Source organism: Nicotiana tomentosiformis, chromosome 7, assembly GCF_000390325.3.
Source record: "Nicotiana tomentosiformis chromosome 7, ASM39032v3, whole genome shotgun sequence".
Lineage (NCBI taxonomy): Eukaryota > Viridiplantae > Streptophyta > Magnoliopsida > Solanales > Solanaceae > Nicotiana > Nicotiana tomentosiformis.
The window spans coordinates 50653370-50670379 of record NC_090818.1 but is presented as its reverse complement, the minus strand read 5'-3'; the positions used below and the strand labels follow the sequence as shown (position 1 = coordinate 50670379).

Sequence of the window (17010 nt, the reverse complement as noted above, 5' to 3'; positions counted from 1 at the left end):
CTTCTGTCCTAATGTGCGGCGAATGCGTGAAACACCTGATCACCTGCCTTCTCGACATCAACTTACGGTACAATGACGAAAATAGCCTTGTCGATCGTGTCTTCTTTCGATCAGATCAGTCTAGTCATCATGAGATTATCTACATATCTTTTGTAGATAAATTGCACAATAATATTTACCCGTAAACGGTATAGTTGAATTTGTAACGTGGTTTATAAACACATGAATTAATTTGATCCATAAATATAAAAATAACAAGAACATAAATAAGATTATTAAAATAACTTGAAGAAAATATAAGCCTGGTTGTGGACTTAGCTTCTCCGGAACCCGTAACAAGAGCATTGTTAAGAATAAAAAGAAAGAAAGTAATTTGATACAGTAAGAATAAATTGTAGCCTTTGAGTACAAATGATTTTTCGTGTCCAACTATGCATACAAATTCTCCTATTTATAGCTCTATTCAGGGAGACAAGATCCCAAAATCAAGTTCTTCTTTAATGAGAATAGACACCTTTTGATGGGTGCATAACGTCTGATCATTAATACAGAAATTCTTTGTAACGATTGCTCATTGAATGATGTCCTTTCCAATCGATGTCTTCCTTTCAAATCTCCGTTCTCGGTTCCCATGCTTTCAGAATTTATTCTGTACCGATCATATTTTTGTATCCAATGTCAATTATTTGCCGACTCATCTCTTACATGTCTCCAATTCCATATGTATTCTCGTCATTCATCCACCTGTTACTAATCAATTTTACCGTAGACAAATAATATAAAACATATTTGTACCATTAGAGTACTCAAAATATGATTATAAAAGATAACTGAGATTAGTAAAAGGAATAAAAGAATTAGCCTCTATAAAAGATTAAAAGTTATTGATAGTATTTTTTTCCCTCATCGATACTCAATAGTATAAAAACTCTTCATACTATACTAGAGTTCCGTGCAATGTGCGACAGGCAAATCATGTGCGGGGAGCAAAAGTCCAAAATTGACGACTCCAGAACTTCGCAGTAAATACTAAATACATACAATTATTATTGAGTACCAGACACTACCAACCATCCTGTTGCTTTCAATAATCCTCAACCAAAATGTAAAATTGTAATCTCGTTGACATGCCAAACATTTCTTCAAATCAAAGCTCAGTTTCTAATCTTGAACTTTACCCATCTCAATCTCGTCATTAAAATCCATTTAATTCAACCAAAAGGGGTTCCTCTTCTGAGTCTGCCCCTCAAAAATTTCAATGGCAGACTATATCTTCTCCTTTTTTCTATCTTTAATCCTTATTTCTTCAACTAACCATGTTAAATCCAATGAAGAAGGCTACATCACAGTGGACATATCAAATAAGGGTCTTGATTTTGCGAAGGAGTTTCTAGTACAAATGGCTGAGTCTTCATTAGTTCCCCTTGACCTGCCTAAAATTGAGAAATCCAAACATATTCCTATTATTGGTACAGTTCATATGGGTCTTTCTAATATCACTGTCGATAAAATCCATGTAATTTCGTCCACTGTTAAAGCTGGTGATACGGGTATAGTTATTAGTGTTTCTGGTGCCACTGCCAATATGACCATGAATTGGGAATATTCTTATACCAACTGGTGGCTTCCTATTCCTATTACTGATAATGGAGAAGCTTCCATTCAGGTATGCACCAATAAATCTTGAAAACTGATCTGAAATTCTTGCTGTAATTAGCTCAAAAGACATTAAAAATGCTGTCTTTATTCTTGCTGTAATTAGCTCAAAAGACATTAAAAATGCTGTCTTTTTGTGTCATATCTGAACATAGATTCTTTCTTTTAAAGTAATTAATTTTTACTCTTGTTTCCCTTTTTAAGTTAATTGGGTTAAGATTTAGGGAGCAGCTATTATAAGTGGAAGACAGGTTCAGTAACTCTAGAAGCTAGTGAACTACACAAGAGCTCAAGAAAAATATTTTATGTGTCCGCATGTTGCACGGTTAAGTATCTGATTACTTTCAAGCTTCAAAAAAAGAGACTTGTACAGAAGCCGAAACTTGAACCATATCATGTCTGCAATACTATCTTAATTGTAGTAGGCAAATGAGGATAACATCCATACATGGTGCCTAGCAGTGGCAAAGTCAGAAATTTCGCTAAGGGTGTTCAAGATTAAATATACATGTATAAAATGTAATAATTGATCTATATACGTAGTATAGTTCTCCATCGAAGGGTGTTCAATTGACCATTTTCCGCTGGCTGTAGCTCCCAGCTGGTGCCTGTTGTACAAGCTTTGTAATTGTACTACAACGACAACTATACCTCAGTCCAAAACTAGTTAGATGAATCTTCAATGTCCATTTCACTTGTTGGAGCCATTTTGTTCGAATACTCAGTACTTAGTCTTTTTAAGGCAAGCTAATTTTAAGGCAAGCTAAGGATTCTCTATTATTTCTACTAGCATACAAATCTCTAAACATCTAAAAGGTTGCCTTGCAGACACCACTTGTAAGAAAGTGTAATATGACCAATCATTAATTTCAACTAGTTAGGGGGGGGGGGGCTACCTTCCTGCCTGTTGTAATCTCAAAGCTGCCATGTCTACTTTTCCTTTGCATCTCTTCTCCTTGTATTAATCATAGTTAAATGTGCTAGCAATTTGTGAAAGTCTGGTATATTTGTTCACATTTTCTTTGTCCTTTATAGTCATGCACTTTCTTTATTATTTGATGCTTGTGAATGCTACAGAAAATGTGTAAATGTTGCTTATCTTTAAGGTTGAAGGTATGGATGTTGGAATTTCTTTCAATCTGACGAATAACCAAGGATCACTTATGCTTTCTCCCCTGGACTGTGGATGTTCGGTGAAAGATATATCGATAAAGTTGGATGGTGGAGCATCCTGGCTATATCAAGGGTACCATTTTTGAATATTATATGTTTTATTTGAAGCTATCTCTCACTCCCTCTCAACACACAAAACACACACACACACACACACACACACACACACACAAAGCAACGGTGGACACGCGATTATGCTTGTATGAATGTGATTTTTTGATGTATTATGTGCCATGGTCCACAAACAAAAAAGATATTATTGAATCTTGGAATTTGTAATAGTTCTTTTCTGCAAGCATGCGACAAACATACTGAGATGCTTCAAATATTTGTATTTCTTGTAAAGCGTTAGGTTGCATTGTAACATTGCTCGTCTGAAACTCTTCATATCTATCGCTGAAAATTCCTTCTGTAAAGAATACTATTTTCTGAGTTATACATATCCGCCGTCTGACTACAGAATCGTTAGTTGTTAGTGAACAGATCTCTCCAAGTTCAAATGAAAAATTCCTTAAACTAGTTCATTCGGTATATTTTTTTCGAACTCTTCTGGTTTGTGGCAGTAACTAATTTTGTCTAGTATGCTTTCAAGAGGTAATGTTTTTTCATATATCATATCCTCACCATCCTTTGTACCGATTCTGCTACTCATATATAGAATTCTATCTGTGCCCTGAGTTTGCTTCCTTGATAGGTTCTACTAGCATCATTATGATTTCCCTCTTTTACTTGCAGGTTGCTGGACGCTTTTGAAGTTAGATTAACTTCCGCTGTAGAAAACGCTATTTCAAAGAAATTGAAAGAAGGGATTGTAAAGCTTGATTCTTTATTGCAGTCCCTACCAAAGGAAATTCCAATAAGAAATATTGCTGCTTTAAATGTCACCTTTGTTGGCAACCCACAATTGCGAGACACTTCTCTTACTCTTTCAATTAATGGGTTAATTAGTGCCAAGGACGCATATTCGGCATTTTCTTACCATCATCTGGAACACTTATTAGCGTCTCTAGAACACTTATTAGCGTCAGTTCCTGTGAGGGATCCGGCAAGCATGGTTACTATTTCCTTGCATGAAAAAGTTTTAGTGTCCGCATCATCTGTTTACTATGATGTAAGTCCTTCTTCTACTCCTTCCAAGTGAATCAGTGTAGAATTAGAAGAATAGTAGTTATTTTTCTAGGTAGTCATCCAATAGCATTACCTTTATATGGATACATGTATTTTTCCATGTTATAGCTCTGAAATTGATCATTTAACATGCCTTGTTCTTATATATTCTTGGAAAATTAGTTAAGGGATGTACTCAATGTTAAACCCCTCTTCAAATCTGACTTGTGCAAGTTGCATATCATAATATTATATGGCATGATTTGTATCTAATAGCTGTTATCTGTTCAGGCCAACAAAATGCACTGGATTGTTGACAAAGTACCTGAACAGTCCTTGTTAAACACTGCTGAATGGAGGTTCATCATCCCGCAACTTTACAGGCAATATCCAAATGCTGACATGACTCTGAATGTTACCATATTTTCCCCGCCCAATCTGAAAATTAAAGAACATCAGATTGATGTGACAGTTCATGCAGATGTCGTGATTAATGTTTTGAATTCAGGTGAAGTGACACCAGTTGCTTGCTTTTCAACGGTAAGCTTCATACAAGGATCAATTCTAGCCTAAATAATATTATTACCCACTTCCTTGCAGTTATTAGTCGTTTACTCTTAGTTATCACTCTCTTTGGAAGTGGACCTCACTCTGATGAAACATCCTTTAATTGGAAGAATAGATTGAAAGGTTGAAATTAAAAGTCAAATGAGCTTTGTACAGAATAAGTTGGTTAATGAAGAAATGCATATGTGCAGCTTTTTAGCTTTCTATTTATCATAGGGACGTGTTTATATCAAAATTATTTCCCTATTTATTGTGTCTTAATCAAGTAAAATCAAATTCATTGGATCTATCTTTACTCTTATTAACCCTTGCAGTGAAATTTATTCAGTGTTTGATATTCTGATATTGGCTTGTAATGAGGACGTGCAATACATAACTGAAATCTACTTTTCGCCCCGTTTGGTGTCTTAATTAGAATGAAACTTTGCATATTCAACAGAAGAAAACTTGTCATGGAGTGGCAAAAAGTAAAAAATTCTGTTGCTACCCGTAAAGAATTGGATTAGTATTTCGTCGATTCTTGGAGATGCTAAAAACATTTGTTGTTAACAGCTTTGAATTGGTTCCCTTTTCTCTTTACCTTATGAGTGCTGCTAGTATAAGTGAGTAGTTGAGGAATTTCACCAAGAGAACAATTGCAAGCTGATTCTTCAACCGAAGAGGGGGGGGGGGGGGTCGTAACCCTTGGCTACTTCTTACTCTTGTTTTAAAAGAAGCATTTTAATATTTCATTTTTTTAACCTCAAGAGTACCGATACGAATAAATTGCCTCACTATGTGGCGTTTCTACTAATTCATGTGCATGAATTTGGAATGCCTGAATAAACAACATGGAGAGATGCTTCCGTGGGTTACATGATAAAATTCAAGTTATGTATTTCACATGTTTCGTGAAGTCATTTTGACCTTGCTCGCCTTCTTTTAAATCCTGCTTATATCAAATACTTATATGTTACTGTTCACCCTCCGATTTCAGGCAGTCAGTGGTTCAGCTTCTGCATGGTTTACCAACAATAATCTTGCCGGAAGTATTGGATTAGATGAATTCTTTTTATCTTTAAAATGGAGTAGAATTGGCAATTTGCACGTGAATCTAGTCCGGGTATATCTTCAGTTCTCTGTGCTCTATTTTCCAGTTCATTATGTTTTCCATTGAGGCCTCTCTTGATGCACTGACTCTTAATTTCAGAGAGTTACATGGTAACTTTTTGGGTCATGATGTTTCATTGAATAACATTTTGATCTCATAGTACTAAGATAGAAAAGCAGTTAACAAGTGGTCGTTTACACTCCTCAGTATTTGACCCAGACTATCAGTGTCGCTTTCTCTGTGAACTACTCTCTTGCTTGCTTATTGCTGTAAATCTTTGTATGTAACTAATACTTCATGACATATGTTGACCTCAGCGGACTACTCATTTACACTCCTAACAAATACTTCATGACAAGCCAATCTCTGTGGACTGCTCATCTACACTCCTAACAAATATTTCATGACATATGTTGACCTTAAACGTCACAAGCAGTATATGTGCTGCTTTAGGCATTGCATCAATTTGACCTCATTTTTGTTGTTTTTTGTTTATCTCAAAAACCTGCTAAGGGTTTCTGGCTGCTTGTCTGTTTAGTGGAAATAACAATGAGAATGTAGGTGTCATGTTATGAATCAGCCCCAGTCCAATGTCATACAAATAGTTATTGGGCTGAGAACAAATAAATGGGCCAGGTTAATTTGGGATCCAGGTGGATTAATGAGCGTAATGGTTCTGTTAAAAGGGACGGTGGTATGAGATTTTGGGTATATGCCTATTGTTGAAGAAGAAAATGTATGTTCCTCTCATCTCCTTGCTCTGAGTCTAAGCTTCTCATCTCCCTTCTTCTATTTGTGTATCTTCTCCTATATCCACAACTATCTTATATTCAGTATTTCTATTAATAGCTGCAATTTGAGAGTTGGTTCGGTTACTAGTAATTGTAATAGACCCTTAGTTCTTATCAATATACTTTGAGATTGTAGTATTCGTCACATTGGTGCTTTCATCCATCGGACTCCGACAACAATGATGTTTCTACCTAGATTCTGTGGCGACGGCAACCCGGATAGCTGGATTTTTCGGGCCGAGTTGTACTTCACATACCTTGGCTTCTCAGAGAAGGACTGGCTACCTCTTCCTTACTTCTACCTCGATGGTGAAGCTCTTGCTTGGTTCACTTGGTTGCATCGAAACAAACAATTCTTCGATTGGATGCATTTTAAAGAAAAATTGTGTATACGATTTCGACAAAGGACGTTCACAGATTCAGTGAGTAGGGAAGATACTTCACGATCCCATGTTGACTACGTGAGTTACGTCGCATTGGTTCCACAAGCGACCTCTGTATCTCCAGTTGCAACTCTGAGCCATGTCCCAAACTCGTCTGACTTGGAGGCCGCCTTCAACGGTGGAAACTCAGAGGCAGCCAATGTGTTCGATAAATTTTCCAATGGAGCTAACGAGCGTGATTCTCATGAATTGCCATCTTCAGTTCCGTCTCCTAAAATTCAGGTTGCTTCGGACTCTGTTGAACTTGAACCTATAGATTATACAGATTGTGACACTACAACTTTAGCAAACGATGAAGACGAAGTGCTTGACAAAAATTCAGAAGGAACTGACTCGGTTGTGCTATATCAATTTGCGCATGATGATTCATTACCAGTTTCTTATGACTACTCACCCTTGCTTTTATCCTGTGTTGAAAAACCAAATGCACAGATCGTCTTCCATGCGACTGGCTTCGCTTTGGAAGTAGGAAAAATAAGCCATGTGAACAAGGTGTTCACTGAAAGTCCCAAAAAAGATGCTTTAGAGTTACTCGGTCATGTTTCATATAAGAAATCATGGTTGATTCCTTTTCTGGCTTGCTACGAGTATGTACAGCAACATGATAAGAAGTTCGCAATAGTTAATGGGGTTTCAGCTATTGAGAAGTTTGTCTTAGATACATTTTATTTGTTGAGTCTGAAAATCCAAATTGGGATGAAGAGTTTGTGTTGGTAATTAAGCAACCTTTACTACGAGATTCTCAGCTTGTAGTTTTGAGTTGCATAATACTAAATGGTTGTGCTACTTTGCCTTCTAATACTAAGAAAGCAATTTTGAATATGGTTGAGAAGAATAATGCGATGGTGGTACTGGTATCTCTACATTACTATGAGATAATGACAAACATTTATGGAATTACACCAGATGAAGCAGGAGAGCTCGTAATGAGCATGCCTGTTTCTATATATGCCATTGCTGGGTGGGCATTATTCAGTTCCAGTGCTTGTAGGAGGGCAAGTTTCTTTGTTCTTGCACTTATCTTCAATTTGCATCTATTTCCAACTGCTCACTTCGGACTTGACTTTCCATTTGACCCTGGTTCACGTTTGCATCCCTCGTACTGGAGCAATGAGGTCGAGACTGTTGGAATAGGTGTCATATCTAATAACACCGTATTAGAGTTGTTCGTTAATATTGCCTTTCGTTTTGTGTTATTTGCTACCGTTGGTAAAGTTGGTGTATGTTTTACAATGTGTGTTGGTGTGGCCGAGAAGGATTTACAATCCTCTATGTCTGTGTTGGCTACAAGTTCAAATGCATTTCAGATTCAGATTTTCGGTCGGCATAAACTTTTTAAAGAGCAGCGGAAGCACAATAGAATACAGCGAGTTACTCGAGTCACTCCCTGGCCTGAAAATTCTTTTGGCTTACATATATGCAAATGGTTTGCTACTGGTCAGATGCACATGGGGAGCTTCATGTACTTACCTACGACTGACCTACGCAGAGCAATTGCAGAAACACTTTATAAAAATCTTTCAGTAGAAAAAACTGAGGTCTTTGTATCTAATGTTGCACAGTAGAAGAAACTGAGGTCTTTGTATCTAATGTTGCACAGTATGACTTCTCCAGGGTACAACTCCTTCTTGGTTCCAATGTGTCAATAAGTGAACAAAGATCAACTAAAGCCAAGGTTGTATGTGAGAATGTAGAATGCACTTTGAGCGACATGACTGCAACGAGCTTTAGGGGTAGTGCTGTTTATATTGTCGGGATGGTGTCTCTCCCCATATCTTCTACCAAAGAATACAAGGGAAGTGCGTATGGAATTAAAGTAAAAGTTATTGATCCAAATCGTATTGGAGATGGATTTGTTGGTGACATACTTAAATGTTTAACTTCTATCATGGATGCTGTAATAGCAAAGCTTAAAAGTGGGTCAATTGATATTTCTGTTGGGATTTTAAGCTTGTGTAGGTTAAAGAGGGTGAATGAGAAATGAAGGGAAAATGAAATATTTGAGTTTCCCTTCTTGGCAAAGGGACATTGTCCCATATTGGAGGAAGAAAAGGCTTTTGATGGGTATAATTGCTCTTCTTCTAGCTCTTAAAGAGTTAAGAAGAAGGCAAGCCTCGCACCGTCGTCGCTCGGCTCGGCTTCAGCTTCGGATTGAGATTGGGATTTGGTCAAAGATTGATTGATTAATCTTTTTGGACAAAATTCCTTTCAATTATTTAATTAATTAATTAAATAATTAACGATAAATTCAATCCGGAATAACCCATGACCCGCGACCCGGTCCGGTCAGGCACGTTTTCTTTCCCGAATTATTTTAAATTCGTTTTCCCGCAATATTTCAAACAACCTGTTCCAACAGCCATGGCTGTTTCTGAAAGGTTGCAAACCTTTTCAGAAACAATGCCAACAACTCTATAAATATACTTTGAATCCCAGAATCTTTCCTTACGAAATTTTCTGATCTTCTTCTTCTTCTTCTGCACAAAAATTCCAGTGTGTTTTACAGCCTTCGAGTGGCTCGCTGTTCACCGGCGTTTTTGGTACCAACACTCCGGTGAGTTAAATCGTTCTATCCTGGGAGGATATATTCCAGCACCTCGGGTACTTGAGGGGAATAATTTCCTTAAGGACACACTGTGTATTCAGTGAACTCGATTTATTCCTATACTGTTTTTCCAGAATTTATTTCGTTAAACAAGTATTACTAACTTTCTGTTTTGTTTATATATTTCAGAAAGTTTAATGGTTTAATTGTTTATTACAGCAATCCAGATTTATAACAATCTTAAGGAAATTATTTTATTATATTCTGTATTTTGTTTGTGGAGATTAAAACCTGGGTGGTTTTCTACTCCTTCTGAATTTTACTATTCTGATTTGAAGATATAAAAACTTCATCAGAGTATTGAAATTCAGAAAACGATTTGAAGAACATAAAAACTTCATCGTTTTCTGTGAAACAATATATAAAAACTTCGGTTTTATTTATTATACATACTGTTTGTTGTTAATAACAATATTGTTTACTGTTCTGGTTTTGCCATTAATTGAACTCTTCTGTTGTTTACAGTGAGAAATGGCAATTGATAACGGAAATTCTTCTGCGACTGTTGCGGCAACGACGATAGCCTCGTCAAGCCGGACTGCTGTTCCACCGGCAGAGAAATCGGGGAAATGTTCCGGAGCCAACTTCAAAGTACGGCAGCAAAGGGTGTTCTTCTGGCTTACCACACTTGGTATGCAGAAATTCACTAGTGAAGAACCTCCAGTGCCTGCTGCGGACATGCCGGACAACGAGAAATTCATGATTGTTGAGGCGTGGAAGTAGGCAGATTTTCTTTGCAAAGGCTATATCTTAAGCGCTTTAGAGGATGACTTGTACAATGTCTACAGTGCGATGAATACTTCGAAAGAATTATGGGACGCACTTGAGAAGAAGTACAAGACTGAAGATGCATGCTTGAAGAAGTTCGTGGTTGTCAAGTTTCTAGACTATAAAATGATAGACAACAAAACTGTTGGAATCCAAGTTCAGGAGCTTCAACTTATTTTTCATGACCTTATTGCTGAAGGTATGGTCGTGAATGAAACATTTCAAGTGGCTGCAATGATTGAAAAATTGCCTCCTTCGTGGAGAGATTTCAAGAGCTATCTTAAGCACAAGCGCAAAGAAATGAAGTTGGAAGATCTTGTGATTCGTCTCAAGATTGAGGAAGACAACAAAACAGCCGAGAAGAAGTCTCGTGGAAATTCAACGATCATGGAAGCTAATATCGTTGAGGAGACTGCTCCAAAAAGTAAGAAGAGAAAGAGGTCTTCTGGACAGACTAAGGAGCAGAACAAAAAGAAATTCAAGGGCAGCTGCTACAATTGTGGAAAAACCGGTCACAAAGCCCCTGATTGTCGTCTCCCGAAAAAGTATAAGAAGAAGGGACATGCCAACATAGTGGAGAAGAATGATGAAATTGATGATCTGTATGCAATGCTTTCGGAATGCAACCTAGTTGGAAATCCGAAGGAGTGGTGGATTGACTCTGGAGCCACTCGACATGTTTGTGCTGTCAAGGAAGCATTTGCGACTTACTCTACTGCTGGTCCCGAAGAAGAGCTTTCCATGAGAAATACTGCAACAACCAAGATTGAAGGTTATGGGAAGATATTCCTGAAGATGACTTCCGGGAAGGTGTTAACACTCAACAACGTTCTTCATGTTTCTACTATTAGGAAGAATTTAGTTTCTACTTCTTTACTTGTTAAGAATGGATTCAAATGTGTATTTGTTTCTGATAAAGTTGTTGTAAGTTGGAAAGGGCTACTTCACAGAGGGTCTCTTCAAACTAAATATAATGGTTGTTGACAGTATGAATAAAATTTCAGTTTCTTCTTATTTATTGGAGTCAAATGATTTATGGCATATTCGTTTAGGACATGTCAATTACAAAACCTTGTGGAAGTTAATTAATTTAGAAGTATTGCCTAAATTCGAGTGTAATAAATCAATATGTCAAATATGTGTTGAGTCTAAGTTTGTAAAACATCCTTATAAGTCTATTGAAAGGAATTCAAATCCTTTAGACTTAATTCATACTGATATTTGTGATATGAAGTCGACACCATCTCGAGGTGGGAAAAAGTATTTTATTACTTTTATTGACGATTGCACTCGATATTGTTATGTTTATTTGCTTAATAGTAAGGATGAAGCAATTGAAGCATTTAAGCAATACAAGAATGAAGTGGAGAATCAATTGAATAAAAAGATCAAAATGATTAGAAGTGATAGAGGTGGAGAATATGAATCTCCGTTTGCAGAAATATGTTCGGAATATGGAATTATCCATCAAACTACTGCACCTTACACACCTCAATCCAATGGAATTGCGGAAATGAAAAATCGGACATTAAAGGAAATGATGAATTCTTTATTAATAAGTTCCGGATTACCGCAGAGTTTGTGGGGCGAAGCTATCCATACAGCTAACCGAATACTCAACAGAGTACCCCACAGCAAAACGCAATCTATTCCATATGAAAAATGGAAAGGAAGAAAACCCAACTTGAAATATTTCAAAGTGTGGGGGTGTCTAGCAAAGGTACAAGTTCCTTTACCTAAAAGGGTTTGCGTTTTCATTGGATATGCTACAAACAGTAAAGCATGTCGGTTTTTGGTTCATAAATCCAATAATCCCGAAATTCACGTTAATACGGTAATGGAATTAGATAATGCTGAATTTTTTGAAAGCATCTATCCGTGTAAAACTGAATGTGAGTCGTTAAGTGAAAGACCTAAACGACCTCGGGAAGAACCAAAGGAAAATACTCCAAGTATAGAAGATCCAAGGCGTAGCAAACGTCAAAGAACATCTACTTCCTTTGGATCAGATTTTGTGGCATTCTTGCTTGAAAATGAGCCTCAAACTTTTAAAGCAGCTATGTCATCTTCTGATTCAGCGTTTTGGAAAGAGACAGTCAATAGTGAGATTCAATCAATTTTGGATAACCATACATAGGTATTGGTAGATCTTCCTCCGGGAAATAAGCCTTTAGGTTCGAAATGGATCTTTAAACGGAAAGTGAAAGCTGATGGCACTATTGACAAATATAAGGCAAGACTTGTTGTCAAAGGTTATAGACAAAAGGAAGGCCTTGATTACTTTGACACTTACTCGCCAGTAACGAGGATAACATCTATTAGGGTGTTAGTGGCACTAGCGGCCGTGTATGGTCTTGAAATCCATCAAATGGATGTTAAAACAGCTTTCTTAAATGGAGAATTAGAGTAAGAGATTTACATGGAACAACCTGAGGGTTTTGTGGTTCCTGGTAAAGAAAAGAAAGTGTGCAAAATTGTTAAGTCGCTTTATGGACTTAAACAAGCACCCAAACAATGGCATGCCAAATTTGACCAAACAATGTTGGCAAGTGGGTTTAAAATCAACGAGTGCGACAAATGTGTTTACATTAAAAACACTCAAGGTCATGAAGTCATTGTTTGTTTATATGTTGATGACATGTTGATAATGAGCAAAAACATGGCAGAGCAGATATAAATGCTACTAAGCGCATGTTGGCTAGGAAATTCGATATGAAAGACTTAGGAGTTGCTAATGTGATCTTAGGAATCAGAATTCACAAGACTCCACAAGGTCTAGCATTATCACAGTCTCACTACATTGTAAAGGTACTTGACAAGTTCAAGTATTTGGATTTCAAAATTGCTAAGACTCCAATTGACGCGAGTTATGCACTTCAAAAGAATGAAGGTGAAAGTGACTCACAACTGGACTATGCAAGAGTATTGGGAAGTTTGATGTATATCATGAATTGTACGCGACCAGATATAGCATGTGCTATTAGTAAACTGAGTCGGTTTACAAGTAATCCCAATCACATACATTGGATGGCAATGAAACGAGTTTTGGGGTATCTCAAACATACCCAAAATTACGCTTTGCATTATAACAAATATCCCTCCGTGATCGAGGGATATAGTGATGCAAATTGGATCACTGGATCATCTGAAGTTAAATCCACGAGTGGATATGTTTTCACAATTGGGGGTGGAGCAGTGTCTTGGAAATCATCCAAACAAACATGCATCGCCCGTTCTACAATGGAATCTGAATTCATAGCTTTAGATAAGGCCGGTGAAGAAGCTGAATGGCTCCGGAATTTCTTGGAAGATATTCCATTTTGGCCCAAACCTTTGGCACCTATTTGTATATATTGTGATAGTCAAGCGGCAATATGCAGGGCAGGGAGCGTTATGTATAACGGAAAATCTCGTCATATACGACGGAGACACAATACCGTTAGACAACTACTCTCTAGTGGTGTTATCACAATTGACTACGTAAAGTCAAGAGATAACGTGTCAGATTCACTTACAAAAGGCCTATCTAGAGAGGCAGTTGAAAGATCATCAAAGGGAATGGGGTTAAGGTCTAGGACAAGTCATCATGGCGGTAACTCTACCTAGCAGACTGGAGATCCCACGAGCTAGGTTCAAAGAGATCAAACAAAGTTATGAATGACGGTTCAACATTGTCAAATAACTCAACCCATTCTCGTGATGAAGACAATGTTCAGAAATCGAGGTAAAGCATTAAGGCTTTTTGATGAGTCAACAAAGCTTAAAGGTTTTTTAATGATTTGCTAAGTCTGGCAGGATATGACCAGATAGTGTGTCTATAGGATTACACGTTTAGAAATCACCTATGTGAGTGTGAAGTGTAAGCCGCTTCAAGGGGAATGAAAGTAAATGCCCATTCTCTAACCACTCATGAAATCAGGCGGTGTTCATGGCTGAAACGAACACAACCGTGAGAACCATAGATGGTTAAGGATTGATTGTGTGACTTATGTTGTCTAGGTATACAACAAAGCTCGACGGTTCAAAGATATCAAATCTATCGATTGACCGAGTATATCCGATATAAGTTCACTACGGAAAGTTCAAAGGGAAACCTACTTATCCAGATGCAATTAATTCTTGCATGTAAAACACACACGCGTCCGTGCATTCCTTTATTTTATAGCCATTCCCCATTCATGTGGGGGATTATTGGGATTTTAAGCTTGTGTAGCTTAAAGAGGGTGAATGAGAAATGGAGGGAAAATGAAATATTTGAGTTTCCCTCCTTGGCAAAGGGTCATTGTCCCATATTGGAGGAAAAGAAGGCTTTTGATGGGTATATATATAATTGCTCTTCTTCTATCTCTTAAAGAGTTAAGAAGAAGGCAAGCCTCGCGCCGCCGCCGTCGTCGCTCGGCTCGGCTTCGGTTTCGGCTTCGGCTTCAGCTTCGGATTTGGATTTGGTCAAAGATCGATTGATTGATTAATCTTTTTGGACAGAATTTCTTTCAATTATTTAATTAATTAATTAAAAATTAACGAAAAATTCAATCCGGAATAACCCATGACCCGCGACCCGGTCCGGTCAGGCCCGTTTTTTTTTTTCGGATTATTTTAAATCCGTTTTCCCGCAATATTTCAAACAACCTGTTCCAACAGCCATGGTTGTTTCTGAAAAGTTGCAAACCTTTTCGGAAACAATGCCATCAACTCTATAAATATACTTTGAATCCCAGAATCTTTCCTTACGAAATTTTCTGATCTTCTTCTTCTTCTTCTGCACAAAAATTCCAGTGTGTTTTACAGCCTTCGAGTGGCTCGCTGTTCACCGGCGTTTTTGGTACCAACACTCCGGTGAGTTAAATCGTTCTATCCTGGGAGGATATATTCCAGCACCTCGGGTACTTAAGGGGAATAATTTTCTTAAGGACACACTGTGTATTCAGTGAGCTCGATTTATTCCTATACTGTTTTTCCAGAATTTATTTCGTTAAACAAGTATTACTAACTTTCTTTTTTGTTTATATATTTTAGAAAGTTTAATGGTTTAATTGTTTATTACAACAATCCAGATTTATAACAACGTTAATGGAGACAGTTAGAAAGCTTGAACTTGCTATAGCTTTCGATGAGAAACTCTCAGATGATGACAAGCTGATTTTTAGAAAAGATGTATGTTGTTGGCTGTATTATATTTCCAATGCTTCCCATCATTCCTTAACTCTAAAGGGTGTGAATGTGTAGATCTTGCAAATTCCCTTTCTTATCCCTTCTAGTTTAAGCCTTTCCTTCCTATGTAACCAAGTCCTCCTATGAACCTATCCCCGCCTAAAGGATAGGAAAGATTACAACTAGAAAGTAAAGGCTGTCTTCGAGCAAGCTCTTAGCTTTCATCGTGAGTGAGAGAGGAATTGATGCAAGAGAATGCCCTGCTAGTCTTTACTTACACAGAAGAATAAGATGGATAGAATGGGATTTCAAGGCAAAATAGCCTATATAAGAGAAAGAGTTCCTCACTTGACTTCAAGCTGGGGTTAAACTTCCTTGTGATCCAAGTTGTGCTCTTGATGGATCTATTGGCATCCAATTGTATGAGACTTTTATCTACCTGGTGGCTTGTCATGTGACTATAACATCAGAGTTTCCTCTCTCGAACCTTGAGGACAAGGTTCTTATTGGGGACGGGAATATTGTTATGAATCAGCCCCAGTCCAATGTCATACAAATAGTTATTGGGCTGAGAACAAATAATTGAGCCAGGTTAATTTGGGATCCAGGTGGATTAGTGGGCGTAATGGTTTTGTTAAAAGGGACGGTGGTCTGAGATTTTGGGAATATGCCTATTGTTGAAGAAGAAAATGTCTGTTCCTCCCATCTCCTTGCTCTGAGTTTAAGCTTCTCATCTCCCTTCTTCTATTTGTGTATCTTCTCCTATATCCACAACTATCTTATATTCAGTATTTCTATTGTTAGCTGCAATTTGAGAGTTGGTTCGGCAACTAGTAATTGTAATAGACCTTTAGTTCTTATCAATATACTTTGAGATTGTAGTATTCGTCACATGTCATCAGCGCTAGCATGATACATTCAGTAGTGAATAGTGTGTGTTTACCAGTCATGGATGATTCAAAGTCGATTTGTAGTCTCCCTTTCCGATGATTTGCGTTCTCTCTGCTAGTCAAGTGATTTTGTTTGATGTTTACGTGCTGTAAGTTAGACCAGCAAGTGCCCCTCTGTAAATGCTGAAGCATTGGCCCTAGTATTTGTTTCATCCCATTACGATTTATATCAGCTTTGGAGATTGTTTTACCATGTTATGATTCCGTGATAACATATTAAAGTTCCTTCTTTAGGTGATATGATAAAACTGACCCGAATCATTAAAACTCTTGTAGGTACTGATGTCAACTGCACTGAGGACTGTGATACTGCCATACATAAATTTAAAACTTAGTAGAGGATATTCACTGCCTACGTTTCATGGATACATGCTTCAAAATGCTAAAATCCTGTGCAGTGATTCATGGATTAAGATTTGCAGTGATGTTGGACCAGTCAAACAATTAAGTATAAGTTAGTTCCTACTTCCTATGGTTGTGAGTCCCTCATTCCCACTGTATCAGACCTTGTATTAAATGTAGTTGCACATTGATAGACAAATGTAAACTAGGTGTAGGATGTGTTTTCTTTTGTTTCTTGTTTGTAATTGCTATATGCATGTTGCACATATAGCTATTGTAAATCCTTCTCTCTTGTTTTCTATATAAATCCTCTTTATACCATTGCCTACACAGGCTTGTACAAGATTTTTTTTTTTTTTTTTAATTT

General features: G+C 37.4%; 1 protein-coding gene across 2 annotated transcripts; it reads left to right on the top strand.

Annotated features, from left to right (window-relative positions):
* The first annotated feature begins 1051 nt into the window (after positions 1 to 1051).
* Positions 1052 to 16971, top strand: LOC104088397 (putative BPI/LBP family protein At1g04970). Of its 2 annotated transcripts, none has more exons than XM_009593058.3 (6): positions 1052 to 1666; positions 2763 to 2902; positions 3565 to 3940; positions 4228 to 4476; positions 5480 to 5605; positions 16578 to 16971. In XM_009593058.3, exons 1-6 carry the CDS (start codon positions 1259 to 1261, stop codon positions 16758 to 16760), a joined length of 1482 nt encoding a protein of 493 aa, XP_009591353.1. In that variant the 5' UTR covers positions 1052 to 1258; the 3' UTR covers positions 16761 to 16971. The 2 variants fall into 2 exon arrangements, with proteins under 2 accessions (XP_009591353.1, XP_070037624.1); XM_070181523.1 differs by lacking the exon at positions 16578 to 16971 and adding an exon at positions 9898 to 10002 and having other exon boundaries at positions 1116 to 1666.
* Positions 16972 to 17010: the final 39 nt, after the last annotated feature.

Coding starts and splice junctions, on each gene's coding strand:
- LOC104088397 (XM_009593058.3), top strand. CDS start 1,259: ATGGCAGACTATATCTTCTCCTTTTTTCTATCTTTAATCCTTATTTCT. Junction 3,941..4,227: donor CATCATCTGTTTACTATGAT/GTAAGTCCTTCT, acceptor TTATCTGTTCAG/GCCAACAAAATGCACTGGAT. Junction 4,477..5,479: donor CAGTTGCTTGCTTTTCAACG/GTAAGCTTCATA, acceptor CTCCGATTTCAG/GCAGTCAGTGGTTCAGCTTC.